A 24,242-nucleotide genomic window follows, 5' to 3' on the forward strand; every position below is an offset into this window, starting at 1 on the left:
TTGTTGGAGACAATTTAAGCTCTGGTGAGTTTTTACCAATTCTTATTTCTTTGAAAAAAAATAATGTTGAAGTGTAATTTCATGTTATAATCATTTTTTTTTTCAAATGGGGATTGATAAATAAGTAGCTGAAATTTGTTTGTAGTATTCTTTTTACACTTGAACCTATTAATCAGTGCTGACACAATGTAATTATTAGAGTTTCCAGTTTTATTTGCAGTTGTGTAAGGCAGATATCCAAATCATGTGAACGTGAATTTTGCTTGGTCATAGAGGACACTGCTTTGATTTTTAGACCAAGTTGTTCATGGATACCATTGATTGTTCTAAATTTTAATGATAGTTAATTATTTATTGTCTGTTTGAGTTCTTAAAACTTTTGTTTTCCTTTTAGCTTGCAGATGGGTTAATTTTAGAGAAGGTATCATCTCCTATAGGAGTTCTCTTAATTGTTTTTTAATCTTGCCCTGATGCATTTCTACAGGTGAATTAAACATTTTTTTTTTCAATTATTCTCCAAACTTTCTCGTCGTCGCTTTCAATTGGTCATGGCTGTGATTATGTGTCGTTCCTGTTCAGTGGGCTGTTAAAACGATTACATAAGTGGCAACCAGGACTTTCTTTATCATGTGAACTTGTTTATATTAAAATATCAAAAACATTTTGATCCATGATAGAGGCTGGTGGAGCTTCAGCTAAAATCCTGAGATCCACATTCACTTTAGCTCAACATTATCAAAAACAAGGATAAGCCTTCACAACAATTGGCTTCCACACAAAACTATTTTTTTGCTTCTTATTTTAATATTTGAAGAAAAAACATTGGACGTATCTGTCAACGTCTTGGTTCCCATTATTTCTCATTTTTATATGTTATCCATTCATCTGTCTTAATTAATTATTTTGCACCTTCATTTGATGTCTAGTTTTTTACCCCCATATATAACAACTCCTCCAACAGACAGTGCTAACTGCTTCTGACTCTTGTTTCTCAAATACTTTCATAGAACATGAAAGCACGTGCAGTGGCTAATCATCATATTGCAAGAATCACCTCTCATCTTCAGTGACCCACTTTCAAGGTTTGTTCCTCACGCTCTTCCTTCTTCAAATTTCATATCTTTTCTTGCAAAGGGTACTTCATAGTTAATATAACTTTACTTAGCTATAAGAAGCTTCAATGATCAGTATTTAATGAACTAATACTAACCTGAAATTTTTCTAAATTTGTGTTCCTTGCATAAACTTGAGCTTCTATTATTGTCAAAGCTTAGTGCTTGATCGTGTGGTGTGTTCAATTTTGTGATGACAGGATGGTGGTGATGTTCTTGTTGAGAGGGATGAGTGCAGGGGAAAAGGAGGGGCACCGGGATTCAAGGTAGCAATCTTAGGGGCTGCTGGTGCAATTGGCCAATCCTTATCTTTGCTGATGTATAATAGTTCTTTTCCTTCTTGTTTATTTGACTTCTTTTTCGGCTACTTTCACTGAATTTTTCTTCTTGTGGATTCTATTGGCTTATATGATTTGGCAGGTCTCAGGACAAACCTCCTATGTACTAAGTTAGCAAATAATTATTATACATGATGATGGAGCCAGATTATTAACCAATTCCGTGAATAGTTGAGGACTTAGCAGACCCCATTGATTGAGGCCCTTGTTATAAACTACACAAAATTCTTCTATGAGTTCACTGTCAAACCAAGACTAAAGGAGGGTGGCATATTTGTGACACAGGTACTATAAGACCAATGTCCATAATATTCAGGTTAACCGAGGTCTTTTCATCTATCTACAACACATTGAGACAGGTTTTTAAATGTAAGTAATCTTTCACCCTTTTTAAGTGTAATAGGAATTGGTAAAGATTATTACTTTATCATCATTTTCAAGAAATTATTTTGTATGTTATGTCATAGTAGGAAATGGATCTCATCATATCTTAATCATTCTTTTGCTCTTGGAATATAACAGGCTTCAGATTTTTCATTAAAGCTGAATGCAGAAGAGATAAACCTGAGAATAAAACAAAGGATTAAGGGGCAAAGCAGTTTCCAGATTTTTCACAATTTTCTTTATATAGATTGGAGGAAAAAATTTTCAATTCAGAGTCAAAAAACCAAGTTCTTTGCCAGCAAGCATTGGCTGTATCACCGACTGGAAAAGCTTGGACTACAAGATTAATACCTGAGGTATTACTTCTACTTCAACAACTGACACATAATTTGATTATACTTTTAACTTTATTGTTCCAATTCATGTGAGTAATTTAGTTTTATAAAGTAATTAAATTAATTTGATGAATGAAGTTGTATGAGAGTGGAATGATGTAAATGATATCCATTATATGATGTAAAAGATATTCATTACTTCTGCTTCAACCTTTTTTTTAATTATATGACGTAAATGAATTATATTGACCTGCTTGTTTATAGTATTTTTTTCGTTTGATAATATGATGAACTTGTTTAAATTTATATTTATTTTGTATGAAAACAAGTTTATTTTACAATGAAAAAATCTTAAAAAATATATATTTTACCTTACGGATTTTCAGACGGATTTTTCTGTCTATATTCAGGGTGTGGGATGATTTTCCAAGGTTTTAATTACAGACGGAAAATCACCAATTACCAACAGAAAATCCGTCAAAAAATCTGTCTGTAATTACCGACGGAAAATCCGTCTGTAATTAACGACGAAAAATCCATCGGAAAGTTCGACGTTCCAGGAAAATGGAGGGGAGAATTTACCGAGAGAAAATCCGTCGGTAACTGGTAAAAATCCGTCTGTAATTTTTCGATGGAAAGAAAATCTATCGGTAAATAATTTTCGACGAGGCTTTTATAGAGGGACAAAATCCGTCGGTAATTTCGTCGGTAACCAAAAATTCGTCTGTAATAAAGACTGAATCTGTCTGTATTAAGCAATTTTCTAGTTGTGTAATTATAAAAGTAATGTTACTTTAAGACGGTTTGATAATGTTAGAAAAACAATAATTTAAAATTAACTTATTTAATTTACTATTTTTAATTTTATTTATAAAATATTTATAATTATGTATTTATTATATTTAATATTATCTAATTATTTCAACCATAGTTTTTGGATTTTTTTTTTGGTTCTTAAACATATTTAAAGATTTTTATATTGAATTGTGAAAGTTACTCATGATTCATGAATAGCGATTTATCTATGAAAGTATGAAGAAATAAATTCAGCTAGATGCCAAAAATGGTTGATTAACTTGGTCTATATTATATCCAAAAGACTTGATTGGTTTCAAAATTTTGTTAAAATTCAAAAGAGGTAGGTATACGAATGAAAATGATATGCACCTAAATAAACTTTGTTAGAAGGTATATAAGGATGTGGTGGTGGTGATCAAGTGGCGGGCTGAGAAGGTCTCCACATGAGCTCAATCTGAAGGCGACCATTCTTGGAATCTATGAGATGATATCTCTCATTGATTCTCTTGTTAGTAACAACATCAGCAAGAGAGATGTCAGCGTAACCGAGAGACTCCTTCTGACGAAGCAAATTACGGGAAGAAGTGCTAACAACCTCCACATGTAATTTGTCGTTAGTGGGAGGCTCCTCCACCACAAACTGGAACTCCTCTTCCCACCGTGGGTCTCTGTTCTTCTTCACGTGTTTGGTTTTCCTCTCCTCTCCCCTGAAAATGAGGCGTACTTGTGGATTCGTGTGGTACTTTCCTTCCACGTCTTGTGCCTCATGGACTACAACTACAAGCAATCCTCCACCTGGAGGAGTCCCTTCTGGAGCTTTATCCATCATCATCATCTCTGTCTCTTCAAACCCTTTCCCCATCTCTTCCTCCTTGAAAGCCTTATATGTTAATTCCATAACTATCTGACCTCGGGACTTGTCATTTGCCGCATCATTCGAATCCATGTTCTTCAGCAGATCCAGTGTTACAACCTTTGTTTCTTCCTCTTTCAACTCTTTCAGAGCCACCACATTCGTACCCATAAAATCATGCCTCCCGACCTGCTCCCAGTCATACACTTCAAACTCTAGTGTCTGTGTTTGTGGATCCTTCACTAGCAAATTAAATTCTTCATTCCATTCTGGGTTCAAGTTCTTGTGCTTCACCGTTGTCTTTTTCGCTGGCATATTGTCCCCAGAAAGCTTTATCTTCACATAAGGGTCAGATGCACCAAGAAGATCTTTCTTCTTTAGCTTCATTGCTCTCACTACTTTTACAACTAAAATTCCAATAGCCCTCCTCATTGCTCTAACATTTCAGATTAAAAATACATAAGTGATTTTTCTTTTTCTTTTCTATTTTTTTTAGAATACAAAAAATAAAAATGCAAAAGTAATGTATGTACTTTGCCGGATCCATGATTTGAACGTCGAGGGTTTTGGGCCATAAATACATATTCGCAACCTGATCTTTGATAAGCTCCTGGAAATAATAAGATAAAAGCCATGCATACTTTAAACAAACTGTACTAGTAGTAATATTAAAACAGTTCAATTCATAAATTGATTTAGGAAGAGCATCATTTGCTCTACCATAAATAGATTCCCTGATTACCACTCCAAGTCGATGACGAATGCATCTCAACTTTTAAGAATTAGAAAAATAAAAATGTGGTCAGACATATTACCTGAACAAACCTGTAGAGACCAGGAATAGACATAAGATCAATCCCTACAAGCTTTAGTCCGAAGTCAACATGTGGCTGCAACATAAAGGATGCCAAAGTAGAGAGTTTATCATGAAACAATTGAAAAGCGATATAGTAAACTATGCCCCAAAGCTTTACAAACACCACTACAAACCTTTTCCATGAGAGACACAAAGATGTTGGCAAAACAAGGAAAGCTTGGAACCAAAGGTTTCAAAGTGACACGAGGTGCAAGAAAAACTTGCAAATCCACCACTTGAATGGTTGGTTTCAAGCCAAATGCCTTAACTGCGACGGTGACATTAGGATTTCCAGCCCATTTGATACTTGGTTCCATAATTAACTCCTTCTCATCAGTTATATAAACTTTCATCCCTGAGGAGATCAACGAATTAATTAGTACGTACCGCTTAGTTAGATTGGTACCTTGTTAATTGTACAAACTAAGAAAACCTTGAAAAGTAGGGGGCAGGCTGCCGAGAGTGAGCACTTCAAACTCTACAGAATCAATTTTATAGTTGGGAATCTGCTCTGCAATCATGGGTTTCACAATGCCCTCTGCGGTCTTGCATATTGCCTAAGTAAACAACAGTTAGTTGATTACATGCATGCAGTAAGTAAAGTACACCAATTAATAATGGAAACTATGGGTAAATAACTCTTCGCCAGCCAACTTTAAACAACTATAATTAATAATTATTAATTTTATATTTTAAAAATAAAATTTAAATAATTACTAATAAATAATTTAAAAAATCAAACTTTCTAATTAACAACAAATTGATAAATAGTTAACTGGTTGGATATTAGTTACCTAGTAGAGTCCATTAATAATTTATCAATTAATTAAGGAATAGACTATATCTATACCTTACCTTGTCAAGATAGGGCCACATGTATTCGATAAGCCTGTTAAGCCAGTCAACCTTGAGGGCAAAGATTGAAACAAATAATATAATAAACAATGTTGCGTTTAATTTGTCCAAATATATATATATATATATAGAGCAGATAATAATGCATATAATACATTACGTACCCGATCGAAGTCTGGATTTTTAATCCAAAGTGGAATCTCAGGAATTATTCGTTGGAGAGTTTCTGAGTCTTGATTCGCTAGTGGTTGGATCTCAGGATCCTGTGTTATTTCAAATAGTGTCAGTATAACTACTCATACACCTATGGCTGCGTATTTGTATGTGTATGTAATGTAAGAACTTGATGATAAAGAAGGTCAAAGGCGAAAGGAATATACATGCATACCTTAACATCGGCGGATTCAGAGTAAATGAAGAGAAAATAGCCGGCGACGAGGCCAAATGAAATTCCAATTCCGAAACCGAAAAACCCAAAAATGGTACTGAAGAAACTCATCTTCTCTAAAGCTTCAGCTCTGGAAAGAAAAAATATTTTCAAAATCATATGTATCTTCTTCGAAAGAACCATCTCAAAAATGCATCACTTCCAATGTCCCCGAGCTCTCCTCGGATCACCATCCCTCCTCTAAAACGTGTAATGCTTAGCAAATTTTGGAAAACAACAAGGATAAAAGAAATAGTAATATTTACATAATTATTTTTTATTTACTTATTTGTCTTCTTAGCCAGAAAGAATTAATACATCATAAATATTTGAAAATAAAAAAATAATTTAAAGTTATTTTATTTTATATTAAATTTATTTATTTTATAATTTTTATTATTATTAAAATAATTAAATAATTCTAAATATAATAGATATACAATTATAAATAAATATTATAAGCATAAAATTATGAATTTAAATTAAATAAAATAATGTTAAATTACTGCCTGTCTAACGTTACGAGATTAATAATCCTATTCTTTATACTAATAAAATTTTAACTATTATGTCGTATATAACAATGTTTGGAAATTATAGTTTAAGAATGATAGGGTTGCCTTTGTTTGTAGAGACGGGATAGAATATGACATTGACAGAAAGATAATAAGACAAAGATACTAAAAATTATTTTTTGTATATTGTGTTTAGATACGATGTATAAGACTAAAATATTATATGAAATGACTAAAATAGTCATGTGATTCCAAATTTTCTACATCATGTACAAACTAATTTAATAAAGGATGAGAGTACGTAGAAGTATAAAGGGAACTTAAAAAAAAAGTTTGAAGAGACAAAAAAATTTAATAAAAAAATATATAATAGTATTTATATTAAAATAAAATTTATAAATATAATTATTTTATTTTTAAATTTATTATTAATATATAGGAATAGATATATGGTTAAGATTAACAAAAAAATAAATCTGAGTTTGATTAATAAAAAATTTTGTTTAGGTTAAAAAGCCAAATTAATTTTAAATAAAAAATCAGTTTTAAAAAATAATTTAGAAAAAGTTGGTCAATGCTTTCTTGGCCATGTTTTTTCCACCTCAGAAGATGAGCAAGCTAAGGGTGGAAGTTCAAACTTTCAGACAAAAAGAGGGTGAATCCCTCTATGAAGCTTGGGAAAGATATAAGCAACTGATCAAGAGATGTCCTCCTGACATGCTCTCAAAATGGACTATCCTAGGTATCTTCTATGATGGTCTATCTGAGATTTCCAAGATGTCCTTGGACCATTCTGCTGGTGGATTACTCCACTTGAAAAAAATGCCTAAAGAGGCACAGGAGCTCATTGAAATGGTTGCAAACAATAATTTATGTACACTTCTGAGAGAAACCCTGTAAACAATGGGGTAGCTCAGAAGAAAGAAGTCCTAGAAGTTGACACTGTGAATGCCATACTAACTTAAAACAAGATCTTGACCCAATAGGTCAATATGATCTCTCAACATTTGACTAGAATGCAAGCTGCAGCTGGCAGCACTCAAGATACCTCATATGATGGAGATGCTTATGATCCAGATCAACCTACAACGGAGGAGGTGAATTACATTGGAGAACCCTATGGAAACACCTACAATCCTTCAGGGAGAATTCATCCTAACTTCTCATGGAAAGATCAACAGAAGCTTCAACAAGGCTTCAACAATAATCAAAGTGGAAGAAACCAGAATAGATTTGATAGTAATAAACCATTCCCATCTTCTCAGCAACATATGGAGACTTCTAAGCAGAGTCTCTCTGACTTAGAAACCATAGGCTCTGAACTATTCTCTTTTGTAATCATACTAGTTATCCGCATTCCTCCGTATGGTTTCTTCACCTTCTCGTTTATTCTTTATTTATGTTACTATCCATTTAGTTCAGAATATTCATTTACTTTGGCTATTGTAATTTTCTAATCCTGTTACTAGGTTAACCGGAGCTCAATTTACCCTAGGAAGTTGTTCGCTTGTTCATCATAGTAACTTTTACGTCAGTGTTTCTGGAGATATATTGTTCACACGCTTGTTCATCATAGTAACTTTTAGATCAGTGTTTCTGGAGATATTGTTCACATCACAATTTCTCTCTTTTATCCAGGCAACACCAGGTCATTATGCCATTGGATTGAAGATATTAAATCAGCTTATCTCTGAGATGAATCAGGTTGGATTTTAACTTCTGCTACCTGAATATGTTTGGTGCTGTAGTGAATGTTTCAATTAAATGTTGAAAGCTTGATCATATTTAGTAGGTTTGTGCTGAAATTGTTTCGTATGGTTACCTGTGTTTTGTTCATGGAAGCCATCCAATGGTCTTTTGGAAGCTGAGTTTAGTAAGATATTTTTCATAAGCTAAAAATGGTGTAGTGGCTAGATGGTTCTGCAAGAAAAAGAGGTTGGGGGGGGGGGGGGGGGATTCAAGGATAATATGAGTTTTACTGTCCAAGTTTCTATGGAAAGTTTTGTGAATGAACGGACTATAGATTCCTTGATATAAATCAAATGAGGAAGCTGTCTAAAAATTCATTATACTGCTCTTCATACTTGTTCTTTATATCGAAAATGTTTTGCTTCTCATTACCGAGGATGTTTTACAGAGAGCCAGAAGAAAAATTTCATCTGAAAAGTTTGTACGGTCACTTGAAGAAGGAACTAATATTTACTGTAATATTTTGTGTCGTTTCCTGGGGAAAGTGCTTGAGATTCTTGTAACCGCTATGCTTCCAAACTGTGTGAACTTCAGGGGTATAGGAGTCTTTTCCTTCTAAAATGTTTTATTTGTTTTCTTTTTCTTTCTATGATACTTATTGATGGATTTTAATACTCACATATTCCTTAACGAGTTTAAGTGTGGCAACCTATGCATCACAAGGTCATTGTTGAACAATCTCTAGGTTTTTGCAATGTTATCAGTTGCTTATGTTTTTCCATTATATAAGCGCTTTATAGCTTCTTTTTAAAAAAATTTTAAATTTTTTTATACTTTTTTTTATTGTGCTTAAGTATTTTCTTCTATCCTTAATCTTGCCTCAGGCTAATGCTGGTTTGCCTGCAACAAACCATCGAAGGGTAGCTTGCTCGTTTAGAGATCAATCTCTTTATCAAATATTTCAGATATCTTTAACGTCTTTGGGTCAACTAAAGAATGATGGTAAAATGTTTATATTCTAGCTTATTTTGTTTTGCTCACCTCACTTCATTTTTTTTTTGTATTATCCCTTGTTATTTGTTAGTTTGAGAATTGAGATCTATATTTTGCAGTCATTAGTCAATTGCAAGAGTTGGCGCTTTCTCTTTCTTTGAAATGTTTATCCTTTGATTTTGTGGGGACATCTATTGATGAAAGTTCGGATGAGTTTGGCACAGTTCAGGTATCGACTTGTTATAATTTATTTTTGAACATGTGTTGTTTTGAAGTCTTACATTTGGTTATTTATTGTTGTTTTTTTGCAGATTCCATCTGGTTGGAAGCCACTTTTGGAGGATTCTTCAACACTGCAAATATTTTTTGATTACTATGCTATTACAAAGCCCCCTCTTTCAAAAGAGGTCTATATATGCATTTATTTTATTACTTCTATGATAATCAGGACTGAAAACCTCTGAACCACAATAATTGAATTCATTTTTGGTTCTTGTGAAATTCTCTGCCACATAGGTCTTACCAGGCTATTTATAGAAATGGTTTATAGCACCCATCCTCTTTTTTTCTTTTTTAAAAAAAAAAGAAAAAAAGTTTTTATGTGTTATTATCACTGATGTTAGATGAAAATATCATTTTTCTTATTATTCCGTTGTATTTTTTTAATAGAAAAGACGTATTTTATTATTTTCTCAATTCTAATTATTCCAGAAAGATGATAAAATAAGCTTCTTGACATATATATTTCTTTTAATTGTTGAAAATCTTTGGTTGTTGGTTCACCCAGTTTGCTACATTTTAACTTTATCTATTAGGAGTTAATTGGTTTACTTTCCAGGCATTGGAGTGCTTGGTGCGACTGGCTTCTATAAGGCGTTCTTTGTTTACAAATGATGCTGCTCGTTCTAAATTTTTGGCCCATTTAATGACAGGAACCAAAGTAATCCTACAAACAGGGCAAGGTGTTGTTGATTCGTTGATTTTATGCTTGTATCCTAATGAGTAACTGCATAAATTACCTTTCGTTTTGTACTTTTAGGTAAAAAAAAAAGAGTTCTTATCTCTTTTTTGGTTGATAATCTGTTCTATATTGGATATGAATTATCAGTAATGATAACAACTTACCTCCACATTGTCTTGTACATGTTTCTTATGAATGCATTTCTCATCATGGTAATTTATCTTTGCTTGGGTTTTGATCTTTGTGGCTTTTCAACTAATAAATCAATTATTAATTGTTGGTTTAAGAAATGAGAGTTCTGATCTAATTTTCTTTACCCTACTCCTCCCAAAGCAATGCACAGAATAAGCTAGAAGATATGAAAATACAGTTTGCAAACAAGGGTTTTCCTAGCATATGGGACAGTTTGAATATCTTTTCCACTTCCAAATAGGTAGAAGATATGTAGGGTGATATTTTTTTCTATATGTGGAGGTAATAATGGAGTTATATGGGATTATCTCGAATGATTTGGGAAAATTTGGCTTCAAGCATCCTGTAAATGCTTTTATTCTGTACTGCATAGATCGGCCTCTCACGTAACAGGATTTTCTGATCAGGAGTTGTTCATACTTCATAGATGGAATTTTGCTGGACACATGGTTCTCTCTTATAAACTGCTATTCAGGAAATATGAGTTGAAATGTTGATTATATTGTACTTTATTTTAAGCCCTGGCAAATTCACATGACCAATATTTAAGAAATATTTTATTTCTTCATTTTCATTTCCTTTTTTTTTTTTTTTACTTCTTGTTTTCCATATCTTTATTAGTTTGACCCTTGTATTGGGGAGCAGGTCTTGCAGATCATGATAATTACCATGAGTTTTGTCGTCTTCTTGGTCGGTTCAGAGTGAATTATCAGGTAGCTTTGTGTTGTTTATCTTTTTTTTTATTACCCTTATCATGGATTCTAATTGGTGGCGACACACAGTACATTGGCCCAGATATGAGGTTCCCATAGTTAAGCATAGAATTTAGGGCACTCAAATTTGGTATCACTTTGAGACACTTGAATTGGTTCCTCTCTCCGCACATCAAAAATAGCACTTTTATGTTTTAATTTAGTGGGATACAACTTTTTAAAGAATTATCATTGATTCATTTTTAAGCTAATAATACTTAGCTCTTTGAAAAAACAGAAGCAGAAGCAATTTTTAGTAAAATTATATTCCAAAACTTTAATTTACTCATTATTATTATTATTATTATTATTATTATTATTATTATTATTATTATTATAAAGTTAAAGTACTTCTGAAATAATCTATTAGATGCAAAATACTTTTGTCTAAAACATAAGACTCTACTAAAAAAAATTAAGGGAAAATATCATGTTTTCAAAAATTTTTCCAAACCCCCCTTTTTATAGACTTGTGGGGTTGTAAGTTTCAGTGTGCACAATTTGAATTTAAAATCATCATTTGAGAATATGCACTGTATATTCTAATTGACATATCATTTAAATTTAATGCAATTAGTATGTCTTAGACATATAAGGTAGGAATAATTATATCTTAGACAGTTGTAACTACTTGTTGATGCTTTCTATGATACGTTCCCACTGTTTTAAGAGCTTCACTCGTGGGAAATAAAATTTCATATGTTTTATTTTGTTTATAACTGCTTGGGGTAATGCAAGGCATTAATCTTTAGGTCTCAAGCTTTCCCTCTATTGCTTCTTCATTTATCAGTACTCCTCTGTTGTCGCTTAACCAAATGTATATATCTTTTGTTATCCATATTTGATTACATTCAATGCGCTTGAAAATCAATCTCAAATGTAATTTCCCTTCCTGAAACTGCAGCCCTAAAACTATTTGAAGGAATGCTGGAGGACTATTTTGATTTATTCTAATGAATTGTTAATTTTATAATACTAGAAATACTTTGACAGTCAGGTTACAAAATTTGGAGAAATAACAGATATTTGTACATTCAATAGTTTATAGTTTATCTAATCGGATCATCCTTGCATCTGTAACTACCTTCTCTCACCTTTAAGATGGAACTCTTCCTTTAGATAAATTCATAAAAAATAAATGCTGCAGTTGTCAGAGCTTGTAAATGTGGAAGGCTATAGTGATTGGATACGTTTGGTTGCGGAGTTCACTCTCAAATCTTTACAATCATGGCAGGTTAATTACTATCTCTTTTAAGAATTTTGAAGAGAATACACAATGTGCTGTGGTTCACAAATCACATAATTTTTTGTCGTAAAGGCATTTATTTATCTTTGGCATGATGGCACATGTTTCCCTTTGAAAATAAATTTGGGATGACATTCTATGAGAATTATCACTATGACATATTTCATTTGTTACCAGAATTCCAACATAGGTTATTTGCAAGTATAGTGTCTTGATTATGTTGATACCTTATTGTCAGTGGGCCAGCAATAGTGTGTACTACCTTTTAGGGCTGTGGTCTAGATTGGTGTCTTCTGTTCCATATTTGAAAGGTGATGCACCAAGCTTGCTGGATGAATTCGTTCCTAAGATTACTGAGAGTTTCATCACATCGAGGTTCAACTCTGTGCAGGTATTCCAAACTTCTTGTCCATGTTCTGCTTTGTTGCTTGCTGTGTTACTGGCCACTGTATGTATTAACATTTAGCATAATAGCTAGCTGTCAGAATCTAATTTCTTATGCCTGTTTTTTACAGGCTGGATTACCTGATGATCTTTCTGAGAACCCCTTAGACAATGCTGAACTTCTTCAGGATCAATTAGATTGCTTTCCATACCTTTGCAGATTTCAGGTATCTTATATTATCACCTACTGTTGTACTGTTGTTATGTGAGATAATTTAATTAAAAGGTAGGTAATGAGTCGAAAGTAGGATATAAGCAAAGAAGCATAATACGACAAAGGTAAAAACCAGTATTGTCAAAAGCTGAAATGATCCTTGAACTAGTAAGAATATGATTTTTTAGTCAAGTTATATATTCATTGAAGAATAACAATATAAAACAATAAGTAAAAATGATACGATGTACTCCCTCCCTTAAGTGTCATTTTGGCTTATATTATTTGTTCCACAATATTTGTCATTATCTTTTTTCTTTTCAGAATTTATTCTTAAATTATCAATATACCCTTTATCTATAAAGTTGTTAAAATTATCCAACTATTCTCTATCTTTGTTAATTAAGTTGTTTAGTAATATTATCTTTAGATTACACTTGATTTCCAGTTTCTTAATGATTGTCCATTGTGACAGATAAAAAAGAATGGAGCGAGTATATCTTAACTATAAATGATGGTAATAAATGATGCTACCATGTTGATACTATAATGATTGTAATTAATGGTTATGTAAGTCAATAAGTTCGACGAATATAATTAACAAGTCTCCGACAATTTAAAAATTTGGTATGTGGAATAATTTTCCATTCTTAAAACTTCTATTCCCAGAAAAACTTTTGAGAATGACATTTTGGTGCAAATACCTGGGAATGAACCATTTTTCCTTTGGGTGGACACTAACATTCCTCAAAGTACTATATATTTTTTAAAAGTACTCCCAAAAAAGAAAGAAAAGAAAAGAAAAACATAGTGGTGACTGGTGGCAGTGGGTGGACAGCAGTGGTTGACTGGGTGCAGTTGTAGTTGATTAGTGACCGGAGTCAAGGGCTAATGAGGACTGCCTTCTCTTTTCTACCAACTTTAAGCCCCAATTAGTATTCTTTATTTAGATTATGTGGAAATGTTCCTTTTGACAATTTACATAATCTGTGTTACTAATCCCTTGTGTATCTTGGTGCTTCTAACCATCCACTTCTTTTTTTTGAGCTGCCCTTATTTTCTGTTTCTGTTAATACATGAATAATAAATCATCCAAACAGTAGCAAAAACTCAATCTCAATAAGGTTGGTCTTTTGAGCCCGCTTCAAGACAAGATTACTAATTATCCAATCCTGGGGTAATAAGACTCGTCTGTTTCTAATTTTTTTTCTCTTTTACTAATTTTATCTTTTTGCTTTGGCATAATCATTCATATCCATTCTCATGATTTCCCATTGCGAGGTGGTAATGACAATAGGGTGATTCATCTCTAGGAAGGTAACTTACTCAGGAATATTCTTTGAACCCCATGCCAGACATGGGAATCCAACATTCCCATGATTACATTCTTGGGAATGTGAAAAGATTCTGCATACCAGATGCTATTAGGGTTTGACATTATATGAGATAAATTGACCATCAAAGAACAATTTTGCTTTGATTCCTCCAGCTTTTTATCTATGAATGTTTTGGGATTTATATTATTACTATTTACCTGAATATAATTTTTCTTCTAAGCTCTAACATAAAAAAAAAAACTATTTATTATATTGATTTCTGCTACAATTTGCTGAGAAATATTTGTTCTTTAATTCCTTTGTTTTTATTTTGCAGTATGAAAGCTGTAGTTTATTTATAATAAACATAATGGAGCCAGTTCTGCAAATATATTCGGTGTGGCTATAACTTTCACTTGAGTGCTGTGATTTTATCCTTTTGTACCTTCAAAATCAAATAGTTGGGTAATTAGTTTTGGCTACTTGTTCAATGACCCAAATAGGAAAGAGCAAGAGTCCAAGCTAGTGATAACAGCGACCTTGCTGTGATTGAAGACAAACTTGCTTGGATTGTTCATATCATTGCTGCGATTCTTAAGATAAAACAGTCTACTGGTTGTAGGTAAAATATTATTTTTCTTTCTTTTGTATTGCAGTTCTGAGCATTGTTCTGATTCATATGTATGTAAATTGCTTGTACTTTTCCCCCTATATGTAGTGTGGAGTCCCAGGAAGTTTTTGATGCTGAAATTTCGGCACGAGTCTTGCAGTTGATTAATGTAACTGACAGTGGAGTACACAGTCAGGTATACAAACACATTTTTTTTATGAATTGTTCTTTTTTTTTTAAAAAATAACTAGCATCACAATGAATACATTGTTTGAAAATGGCACTTATATTTTGTAACTTGTATTTATCCTTTTTGTTGAATAAGGATTTATTGATTTTTCTAGCATAATTTTCCTTCATTTCTTTTTGTTAAAGCATTTTTTTTAAGAGTTGAGCAGGGGAATGCAAATATAAAGTAGGTCAGAATAAGGCGTCCTGCGTATTAAGATAGGAGACCTTTTGTGGGGTTGGGGGGGGGGGGTTGTTGATAAAGGAACAAGAGGCAACTATGAATGCTGAATGCAATACATGTTAGAGATAGTTTGGCTCCATTCTACAATTTCTAATATTATAGTACCATTCAGGCATCCGTACTTTGAGTTGTCAGGACTGAAATAGGCTTTTAACTCTACTTTTTTAAGTATTTAACATCGTTGTATGACAAATGATGTGCACACTTTGTACACCTCATGTACATTGTAAATCTTGGATATAAAATCATTTGTGTCAAAAACCTAGCAGCTTAGACTTTTTGAGAGATATGATTCAAGATGTGGTATCAGATTGTATTACTAGAAGCTCTAGTGTTCAAGTGTCCCCCCAACCCATCCAACCACCACACCACAACTAAGGATAAACTACTAGTTCTATCCACAGATGATCAGAATGCTGACAAACCTATTCACGAAAAAGCAAAACTAACCTTATACCCATGAAAGATGGGATTTTCTTGACAAAACTACACAAACTCTAAAAAACCATTTAAAAAAAAATCCCCAAATTATCCTCTAACCTAACCATACCCCAACTGTAATCTTTTTTCACCTCCAATCTCCAATCTTCTACTAGACCACTACTGTGTACTGTCACCACCACCAGTCCTAGCTTGTGCTTTACACGGTTCACTTCCGTGGTTCTCTACACCATCTCTACATTTTTTCTTGTTCAGTTTCTTATGCAGTAGATGTGCCTCAATTGTCTTTAACATCTTTCAAAATTTTCTGGCACGACATAATTCCAAGCTCAAACCACTCTCTATGTTAAGTGCATATTACCTGATATCAACAGATTGGTTGGTATATTAACAATAACGGCCAAAGTTTACAATGCAACCACTTCGATGGGGAAAAACATTTTAACACAGTAATCTCTACCTTCTATAACTATTCTAGTTTGTCACAAAAATGAAAATCTACAATTGGTGTCGATAGCAAAAAGAAAACCTTGATTTGGCACAACAGAAAAACCAAATTAATGTTAAATGCACTGATCTCTTTAAGCAAGAAATAATTCGCCTACCCCATGAAGCCAGAACTCTTTCTCTCGGACCTGCTCAGTCAGTGGAGCAATGGCTTTCAAGCACTTGACATGAAGCAAAACCCTGCCTATTGATGTGCTTCTATTCAGTGAGTGGTGGTGGTGGATCGGGAATTGGAGATTGGGGTGGAGGAGAATTAGAGTTGGATTAGGTTAGGTCAGGTCAGAGGGTAATTTGAGGATTTTAAATGATTTTTTAGAGTTTGGATAGTTTTGTCAAGAGAAACCCATCTTTTATGGGTATAAGGTTAGTTTCGTTTTCTCGTGGGTAGATTTGTCAGCGCTTTGAACATTCATGGATAGAAATGGTAGTTTATCCCCACAAATAAAATTTGAATTTCAGCACAAGCTTGGATGATCTATGCTTCAAGCTTAGGCATGTTAAATATAAAACCATTTTCTGTGCCTCTACCCAATAGCTTAAGCTTTTGGGAGAGATGACTCATGATTGTAACTAATTTGTACACACACATACACATGCAACTGGATGAAGTCACTTGGTTTCCATGAAATGCCAAGACCTAATATTTTTTCTCAATGCAGTAATTGATCTGTCTTTTTTTGTTGGTTTTATTATTTTTCCTTTTTGTTTTCCTTGATAGTGAATGTGGCTATATGCTATGCTTTGGAATTTTCTTATTTGCTCATTTTACTGCCATTTGACAGAGATATGGTGAAGTAAGCAAACAAAGACTTGATAGGGCAATTCTTACTTTCTTTCAGCATTTCCGAAAGTCTTATGTTGGGGATCAGGCCATGCATTCGTCCAAGGTTATACACTAATGCAGTTACTGACAATAAGAAATAACAAAACAAATTTAGGTCCCTGTGTATTTTTGATGTATTATTTTGTGTTGCAGCAGTTATATGCCAGATTATCAGAGCTTCTTGGCCTTCACGATCATCTGTTGATGTTGAATGTGATCATTGGCAAGATTGCAACTAACCTTAAGTGCTATACAGAGGTGCATTTGTTGTGCACAAGATATGTTTGTCTTATATTTCTGAGTTCTATAGTGATTTAACACACTTTTAGTGTGTTGTTTCAGTCTGAAGAGGTGATTGATCACACCTTGAGTCTTTTCTTGGATCTTGCATCTGGGTTAGTTTTAACTGAATCGAAGAATATTAGCAACCTCCTTTTTGTGGTTAAGACAATCCACCTAAATTTGCTGATGTACACTATCTTTTTTGACAGATATATGACTGGAAAACTACTTCTGAAGTTGGACACAGTGAAATTTATTGTTGCCAACCATACAGTAGGTTATCTATTTTCTTAGTTACTCAATTTCTATTGTATGATTTAGTATTTATCTTCCAAAATCATATAAATTGCTAGAAAAATATGGACTCATTGTAGAGGGACTGGATGGCCAAATTTCTTTCTTGCTAAACGGTTTCCTCTTCACATGAGCTTTCTTCCAGCACCATCTTAAGCATTTTTCTGCATGTCTCTGCCTCAGCTTTGGTTCGATGTTGTTTTGGTTTCTCTCTAGAGGTCTGCAGATGCTTGTTTCAAAGAAGTTGCTGTTTTCGGATAGATAAAGAGTGGCGCAGTCCTGCTACAATTTTATTTTCTGATGCACTATGTTATCTCTGATTTGAGCTATTCGATTCAGCCACACCTCCCCTCTTCTTTCTGTTGATGTTCCATTCCATTTAAAATAAAATAAAATATACCTACAAATTACTTTTGTCTTTAAGGCAATCGACAATAATGTTGCATTCTTATCTTTTCTTAATGTGTTTATTTTGCTTCTTTGTGCTCATAATTTTCTATTTTTTTCTTGCATAGAAGTAGATTCCTCTACGTATTTGTTCTAATTCTTATTAAAATTTTCAGAGAGAACATTTTCCATTTTTAGAAGCCAAGAGATGTTCTCGCAGCAGAACGACTTTCTATTACACCATTGGCTGGCTGATTTTCATGGAGGATAGCCCTGTGAAATTTAAATCTTCAATGGATCCACTCCAGCAGGTACTTTATCACAAATACTCGTAATATGCTTGCATATTCAGTTTTCATCTCAGTATCTAATTCATTCTTGATGAGTCAATGCTGATCCAATTGTAGCCATTTCTACTATCCTCTAGGTTATTCGTGAGTGCAGTATAAGAAGTAATAATTCTTTTATTATTTTTATTTAACTAATTATGGCATCTAGCTTAATTTTTTTCTTATAATTAATTGGTTAAGCCTTTGTGTTCTGGGTGAAGACAGCATATGTTGCTTTGCGTTTCAGGTTTTTCTCAGTTTGGAATCAACTCCTGATTCTATGTTTCGAAGAGATGCTGTCAAGTTTGCACTTGTTGGTTTGATGCGGGACCTTAGAGGAATTGCAATGGCTACAAATAGGTTGGTACTTGTGCTTGTTCTATCATTTAAGATGAGGAAAGCAAATAAAACTGACATGTTTGTTTTTCCTAGCCGCCGAACTTATGGCCTTCTATTTGATTGGTTGTACCCTGTGCACATGCCTCTACTTTTAAAAGGCATCTCGCATTGGACAGACACCCCAGAGGTAATGGAGCATAATTGCAATTTTTGGTACCTTAATGCATATTAAATGGTTAGTTTTAGTACTCTCATTCTACAGATGCTAGTGTAGCACAGGAATTACTACATAATATCATAACGTGGACTCTGTTGTGTTTGCCAATCTCGTTGACAGCAACTGTCTTCTTTTTCCCTTTTTGTCATATTTTTTTAAACTTTTATACATTTGATCAGCTAGACATGTAATGGTGGTTTTGGACACACTTAAGCATCTAGTTTCCTGTCATGACTCATGTATGGTTTTAGTGTTAGCATTATTAGGCACAAAAGAAGTAAGTAGTTATAGTGTTCATAATTACATGTATCCAAGGAGATGATCTTAGCTTTTATGGGAGGCCAGGAGCTCCACAAATGACCGTGGCTGTGTTCATACGGAAGGCACAGCCATTTGGTGTAGCTCTTCTGGAGGTTCACTGATGCAAATGTGGCTGCTGCTTCTGACTCTTGCTTTGAGGTTATTTCTTGGTGATAATGGTGTATTAGACTATTGGCATTTCTCAAATTGGAATGAGATTTGCAATTATATTTTTAGCAGTCTATTACCAATATTTTCTTAATAGAAAGATGTTTGGCCTGGGTTGATATAGAATAAAGAGCATTGTGCTGGTCAGTCTACAGAGAATCAAACTTAGATCATGGGCAAAACATCTATATGCAAATAATGAGTGTTTAACTGCTAATCTGGCTATTGCTAATCACAGTCCTTGGTGAAAGAACTGTAGTTGTACTTGCAAGTCTATCCCTGCCTATTTATCTAAGCCATTGGAATTTTTGGATTGGAATTGTTAGGAACTGGTATTAGATAAAGGAAATGGAAGAATCAAGTACTGTATACTAATGGAGCTTATCTGGAATTAGTGTATGAAAGTGAAACTAGAGAAATAAGGATAGTTGCATGTATTAATTAGCAAAGAATGTTGATGTGTTGTGGAGCTTTTGATATGCTCAGGTATCTAATGAATTTCACCAAGTTGAACTCCCCCCTCATGCCTCACACCCCTCATACATGTATTCCTCTCATAGCTGCATTCTGTTCATTCCTTTGTTAACTTCTTCCATATACTTTGACTTTGGTCATGGGTCATATGTGGAGGGTCCTATTTCTTTGATAGAAATTAATGCAAGAGAAAAGGGAAATTAGTGGATGGATAAAAAGATCCTAAAAATGCTAAAATAACAACACAGAAAGCAGGAAAAACTCAACAATACAGCAAATTTGCAGAAGGTTTCTGCTTAAACAGAGATATCACCTCCCTTGAAACAGCTTGGACTACTGAGCCAAAGTCATAAACTCAACCATATCCAATATTGGGTTTAGGAAAGATGTACGTTGTATGATGGGATTGTCTTGCTCCAGATAAATGTGGAAAAGGATTGAAAAGACTTCATGTTTGATGTTTCCACCAATTTTTTTTTCCTTAACTTTCTGCACCAAAACTATTATAAAGATACAGCACTCTCCATTGTGTTTCTTCTGGATATCTTGCATTCAGATTTGGTGATGCTACTAATACAAATGTAAATCAATAATATAACCGAATTGGATATTATGTTTTCTTTTCTTTTTTATTTTTTGTTTTGTTTTGTTTTTGTTTATTTTCCCCCTTTTCTTTCTTTGAATGTTCATAATCCCCCCAACCCCCACCTGGCCCTCCGGGCTGATGAGGCTTGCTTGTTTCTTCAGGTTACCACCCCATTGTTGAAGTTCATGGCCGAGTTTGTGCTAAATAAAGCTCAACGTTTGACATTTGACTCTTCTTCTCCCAATGGCATACTTCTCTTCCGAGAAGTCAGTAAACTGATTGTTGCTTATGGATCAAGGGTTTTGTCTCTTCCCAATGCTGCTGATATATATACATACAAGTACAAAGGAATATGGATATGTTTGACAATTCTGGCAAGAGGTGAAACCCACTCTTTTAGGTTCTTCTTATTCTCATCCATGGTTTAGTTTTCCACCTTAATTTTATTGGCTGTGCTTGGAAGTTACAGTAACCGTCATTTTTTTTATGTTATATAACTTAACGAGTTCTTTGAATGATTTTTTTGAATATGTCTATTTATCACTGGCAAATCTACATTCATATCTCTCTAAATGTACTTAGTTTGACATGATTTCTTTGGTATATTGACTACATAGTTGGGATGGTGAATAAATTACATCCTCCATCCTATTATCTAACTGAACAACAATACCAAGTTCGATCCTATTATCTAACTGAACAACAAATACCAAGTTGCCTACATTTTTTCTACCCCCACAAAAGATGGAAAAAGTTACGACACTATTTTCCAATATGCTCTACTTAACATGGCTTCAACTTCCAACTGAACTTGGCAAAAAAATTATCATAACTCTTGCAATGAAACTAAGAAAGAAATTCTGTTGGCATGTAGGGCCTTGGGTTGTCTTGGTTTCTAACTGTCCTGAAACTCTAAATTAATGGTATTGCCGTGAGGCCTAAATCCTTAATGGTATTGTATTTTGCCAAATGACAGCCCTTTCAGGAAATTATGTCAACTTTGGAGTATTTGAATTATATGGTGACAGAGCACTGTCTGATGCACTAGATGCTTCTCTAAAGATGACACTGTCAATTCCTTTGTCCGATATATTGGCTTATCGAAAGGTATGAGAACTATTTTCCTGTCCTTTATTATAATTTATATTCCTTATTCTTCATATTATATTTTAGTGCATGACGATGGGTATAAAAACAAAGATTCTGTGTATAATTAATAATTAAAGGAATTATACCAAACATTTTTAAGGTGAATCTTACATAGTTTTTGGTTTTATGCAGCTAACAAGAGCATATTTTGCCTTACTGGAGGTTTTGTTCAACAGCCACCTTACTTTCATATTAAACTTGGACACAAACACTTTCATGCATATAGTTGGGTCCCTTGAATCTGGACTTAAAGGCCTGGATACGAGTATCTCATCACAGGTTATGGCTTGCTATTTCTTATTTGCATCCTCCTTTCTTTAGAGTAACTCATTTTATTTCGCTGTTTCTTTTGGTTTCTCAAGGATTAGGATTTAAATTACTTCTCTATGAACATATTTTATGATTAGACAGAGTTTTTCTTTTACATGTAGCTGACTCTACCTTTCTGGAGAAGGCTATGCAATTGTTTTTTTGCTTTCTTGTGAGGTTGCTAATCTTTTCAATTTCCGGTCACAGTGTGCGTCTGCTGTTGATAATTTGGCTGCTTTCTATTTTAACAACATCACTATGGGAGAGGCTCCAACCTTACCTGCATCTGTCAATCTTGCTCGTCACATTGCAGAGTGTCCCAATCTATTTCCAGAAGTATGATTTCTTTTCTTATTTTATTCACTACTATTTACTAGTTTAAAAGTGTAAAATGTTTGCTCTAAAAGTTTGATTGAACATATTTCTTTGCTCATTTTATTATTTTTTCCTCCTCTGAATGTAGGAGTGGGGAAGCATTTTTTTTAATTTATTTTACTTGGAATCTATCTTCTGCTTACTCAGATTTTGAAGACCCTTTTTGAGATAATTTTGTTTGAAGAGTGTGCCAACCAGTGGAGCCTGAGCAGGCCAATGTTGAGCTTGATACTTATTAGTGAGCAGGTACTCCAGCTTGTAAATCTCACTTCTATTTCATTATTGTTGTTTTGAAATTTGAACACAATAATTTAATTCATATTCACACTTACTATATTAGACTTGCATGTATCTATTTTTGGTTTAATTACTCTGTTGGTCAATATAGTTTTATCAAATTCGCAATTAGGTCTCTATTTTTTTTCTTTCAATTGGGTCCCTGCACTACTTTGAATTTTGTAATTACGTCTTTGTCAGTATAAAAAATGTTAATGAAATATTTCTTCAGAACTTGAAGGTACCCACAATTGAGAACCTAATTAAATCTTTTGACTACATGTTTTTTGGGAAGAATAACCCGTTAATTTTAGCGTTTTTGATACGGAAATGACTTAATTACAAAATTAAAAGTAGTGTAGAGATCTAACTAAAAGGGAAAAAAGTATAGGGACCTAATTACAAATTTGAAAAAAGTACAAAGACTAATAGAATAATTAAACCTCTATTTTTCAACTAATTTATGCTAAAAAATTGAGTTTATCCTTCCGATAATTAGTTACTTATGTGCAACATATTAGATATATGCTGTAAATATAACCATGTGAGACTAGTTATTCACACTACCCCAACTACACAGATTAATTATATACAGTAAATATAGCACTTGGCAACTTTGCTCTATATTTGATTGATACTAAACAGATGCCAAACTAAATTATGATTTACTTGCAGATATTCTCAGATTTGAAAGTTCAGATATTGTCATCACAGGTAGTTTCCTTCTCCCTTAAATTCAGAGTTGAATTATGCAATTTTCAGTTCCCTGATGGTTTCAAGAACAAAATATTGAGTGTGACTGATGACAAATTTGTGCTTTTGTTATCAATTGTATTGGGCTAGTTGGAACCAAAGGTTATGTTTTCCGCCGTGTTCATGCTTTGTAACCCCATATTGATTATTTGTTGCAGCCAATGGATCAGCACCAGCGACTCTCTTTATGTTTTGATAAACTAATGGCAGATGTTACTCGAAGCTTGGATTCAAAAAACAGGGATAAGTTTACTCAAAACCTAACCATATTTCGCCATGAATTCCGTGCCAAATAATTCAAAGCTATGTTAAGGAGTTTAATGTGAGAAGGGTTGGTATCTGTATATTGTCTGTTTGGAGAGTTCCTTTGTTTTGGTGGGCATCATAGAATATACTAAGAAGAAGCAACTAAGCAGCCACTTTATGTGATTTCTTCATATAATCTTGTGTGAGAGAAATTCATTATGGTTCATGGTGTGGAAGATCAGGTGTATATTTTGTGGTGTTACAGCATAGTTCTATTTGTACCCAGGTTTGGGTGATTCAAATCCAAGTTAACAGATAAGAGGAGATTTGGCAGATATGAAGAAGTGGTTAGAACAAAAGGGAAGAAGGGATTAAGGGCGTAGCGATTGGGTTAGAATATATTCTTTTCAAAATACATGTATATTAGTATCCATATTTGTTTTAGAAACATGTTACTGTATGATATTTTGTAGAATTGATTATTTGTACTCCATGTCACAAACGAAGACGATCACCAAAAAAAAAAAAACGGGAAAGAGGAAGAAATTGTGTTCAGATGTGTGTGGGGGGGGGGGGAATAGAATTGTAGCAGAATAATATGAATGGATTAATGCAAATCCTAACATGGTTTTCAAATAATCAAATTGTTTATGCCCTATCCCAAAAAATATAACCAGGTCCAAAG

The 24,242-nt window shown here is 33.5% G+C and overlaps 2 protein-coding genes across 7 annotated transcripts; one reads left to right on the plus strand and one right to left on the minus strand.

Annotated features, from left to right (window-relative positions):
* The first annotated feature begins 146 nt into the window (after positions 1-146).
* On the plus strand, positions 147-24,193 carry LOC112704916 (uncharacterized). 6 transcript variants are annotated; one of them, XM_072200441.1, is made up of 31 exons: positions 147-484; positions 1,008-1,082; positions 1,313-1,378; positions 1,533-1,819; positions 1,973-2,190; positions 8,112-8,177; positions 9,047-9,164; positions 9,275-9,384; positions 9,467-9,562; positions 9,994-10,117; positions 10,954-11,021; positions 12,208-12,294; positions 12,545-12,697; positions 12,822-12,917; positions 14,558-14,617; positions 14,724-14,842; positions 14,939-15,026; positions 17,033-17,137; positions 17,230-17,331; positions 17,416-17,468; positions 17,565-17,628; positions 18,213-18,347; positions 18,613-18,725; positions 18,798-18,891; positions 20,611-20,830; positions 21,426-21,556; positions 21,731-21,877; positions 22,115-22,243; positions 22,430-22,528; positions 23,234-23,272; positions 23,470-24,193. In XM_072200441.1, the coding sequence occupies exons 6-31, from the start codon at positions 8,169-8,171 to the stop codon at positions 23,605-23,607; spliced, it is 2,697 nt and encodes an 898-aa protein (XP_072056542.1). In that variant the 5' UTR covers positions 147-484; positions 1,008-1,082; positions 1,313-1,378; positions 1,533-1,819; positions 1,973-2,190; positions 8,112-8,168; the 3' UTR covers positions 23,608-24,193. The 6 variants fall into 6 exon arrangements, with proteins under 6 accessions (XP_072056542.1, XP_072056540.1, XP_072056541.1 ...); XM_072200439.1 differs by lacking the exon at positions 147-484 and having other exon boundaries at positions 630-1,082; positions 1,313-1,431; XM_072200440.1 differs by lacking the exon at positions 147-484 and having other exon boundaries at positions 884-1,082.
* Positions 3,234-6,197, minus strand: LOC112705768 (synaptotagmin-2). The gene is made up of 8 exons (XM_025756730.2): positions 5,920-6,197; positions 5,696-5,794; positions 5,532-5,582; positions 5,110-5,233; positions 4,811-5,031; positions 4,636-4,710; positions 4,354-4,430; positions 3,234-4,256 (listed from the first exon to the last, which is right to left on the minus strand). The coding sequence occupies exons 1-8, from the start codon at positions 6,100-6,102 to the stop codon at positions 3,383-3,385; spliced, it is 1,704 nt and encodes a 567-aa protein (XP_025612515.1). The 5' UTR covers positions 6,103-6,197; the 3' UTR covers positions 3,234-3,382.
* Positions 24,194-24,242: the final 49 nt, after the last annotated feature.

Source organism: Arachis hypogaea, chromosome 8 (genome assembly GCF_003086295.3).
Source record: "Arachis hypogaea cultivar Tifrunner chromosome 8, arahy.Tifrunner.gnm2.J5K5, whole genome shotgun sequence".
NCBI classification, from domain to species: domain Eukaryota; kingdom Viridiplantae; phylum Streptophyta; class Magnoliopsida; order Fabales; family Fabaceae; genus Arachis; species Arachis hypogaea.